Genomic DNA, 393 nt, shown 5'->3' on the forward strand with positions numbered 1-393 from the left:
TCCGGACCAGCTCAACTTCCGTAGCTCCTCTGTCGGCAAAAAAGAGAGGGGAGACAGGGTTTACACACAGCCGGCCAGCGTGCCCGGCGCCTCATCGCCTCCTGTCAGCGTTATCGGGACAGCGAGCAGGCAGCGCTCTGGAATAAACCTGGATGATAAGACTGCAGACACTAATCGTCCTCAGCATCCAAGAGAAATTGCAGCTCTGTTCAAACGACGCCAATGTCACCTGTTTACACGAAAATCTTGCAGAGGACAGATTTGCTAAATGTATCCCAAGTGTCCCCGGCACCACCCGGGGGTGAGCGAGGACCCGAGGGTGCTGGTGGCCTCCACGGCCCCTCCCGCCCGCCCGTGCCTTCCCCGTCTCTCTCTCTCTCCCAAATGCTCTTC

At 58.3% G+C, this 393-nt stretch overlaps 1 protein-coding gene across 1 annotated transcript in view; it reads right to left on the minus strand.

Annotated features, from left to right (window-relative positions):
- Positions 1–393, minus strand: part of TBC1D22A (TBC1 domain family member 22A) — a 229,452-nt gene that overhangs the window by 158,657 nt on the left and 70,402 nt on the right. The window contains exon 5 of the mRNA XM_039863147.1: positions 3–29. Within this exon, the coding sequence (XP_039719081.1) occupies positions 3–29 (27 nt within the window). The remainder of the gene's footprint in view (positions 1–2; positions 30–393) is intronic.

This window comes from Pteropus medius, unplaced genomic scaffold (genome assembly GCF_902729225.1).
Source record: "Pteropus medius unplaced genomic scaffold, Ma_sr-lr_union100, whole genome shotgun sequence".
Lineage (NCBI taxonomy): Eukaryota > Metazoa > Chordata > Mammalia > Chiroptera > Pteropodidae > Pteropus > Pteropus medius.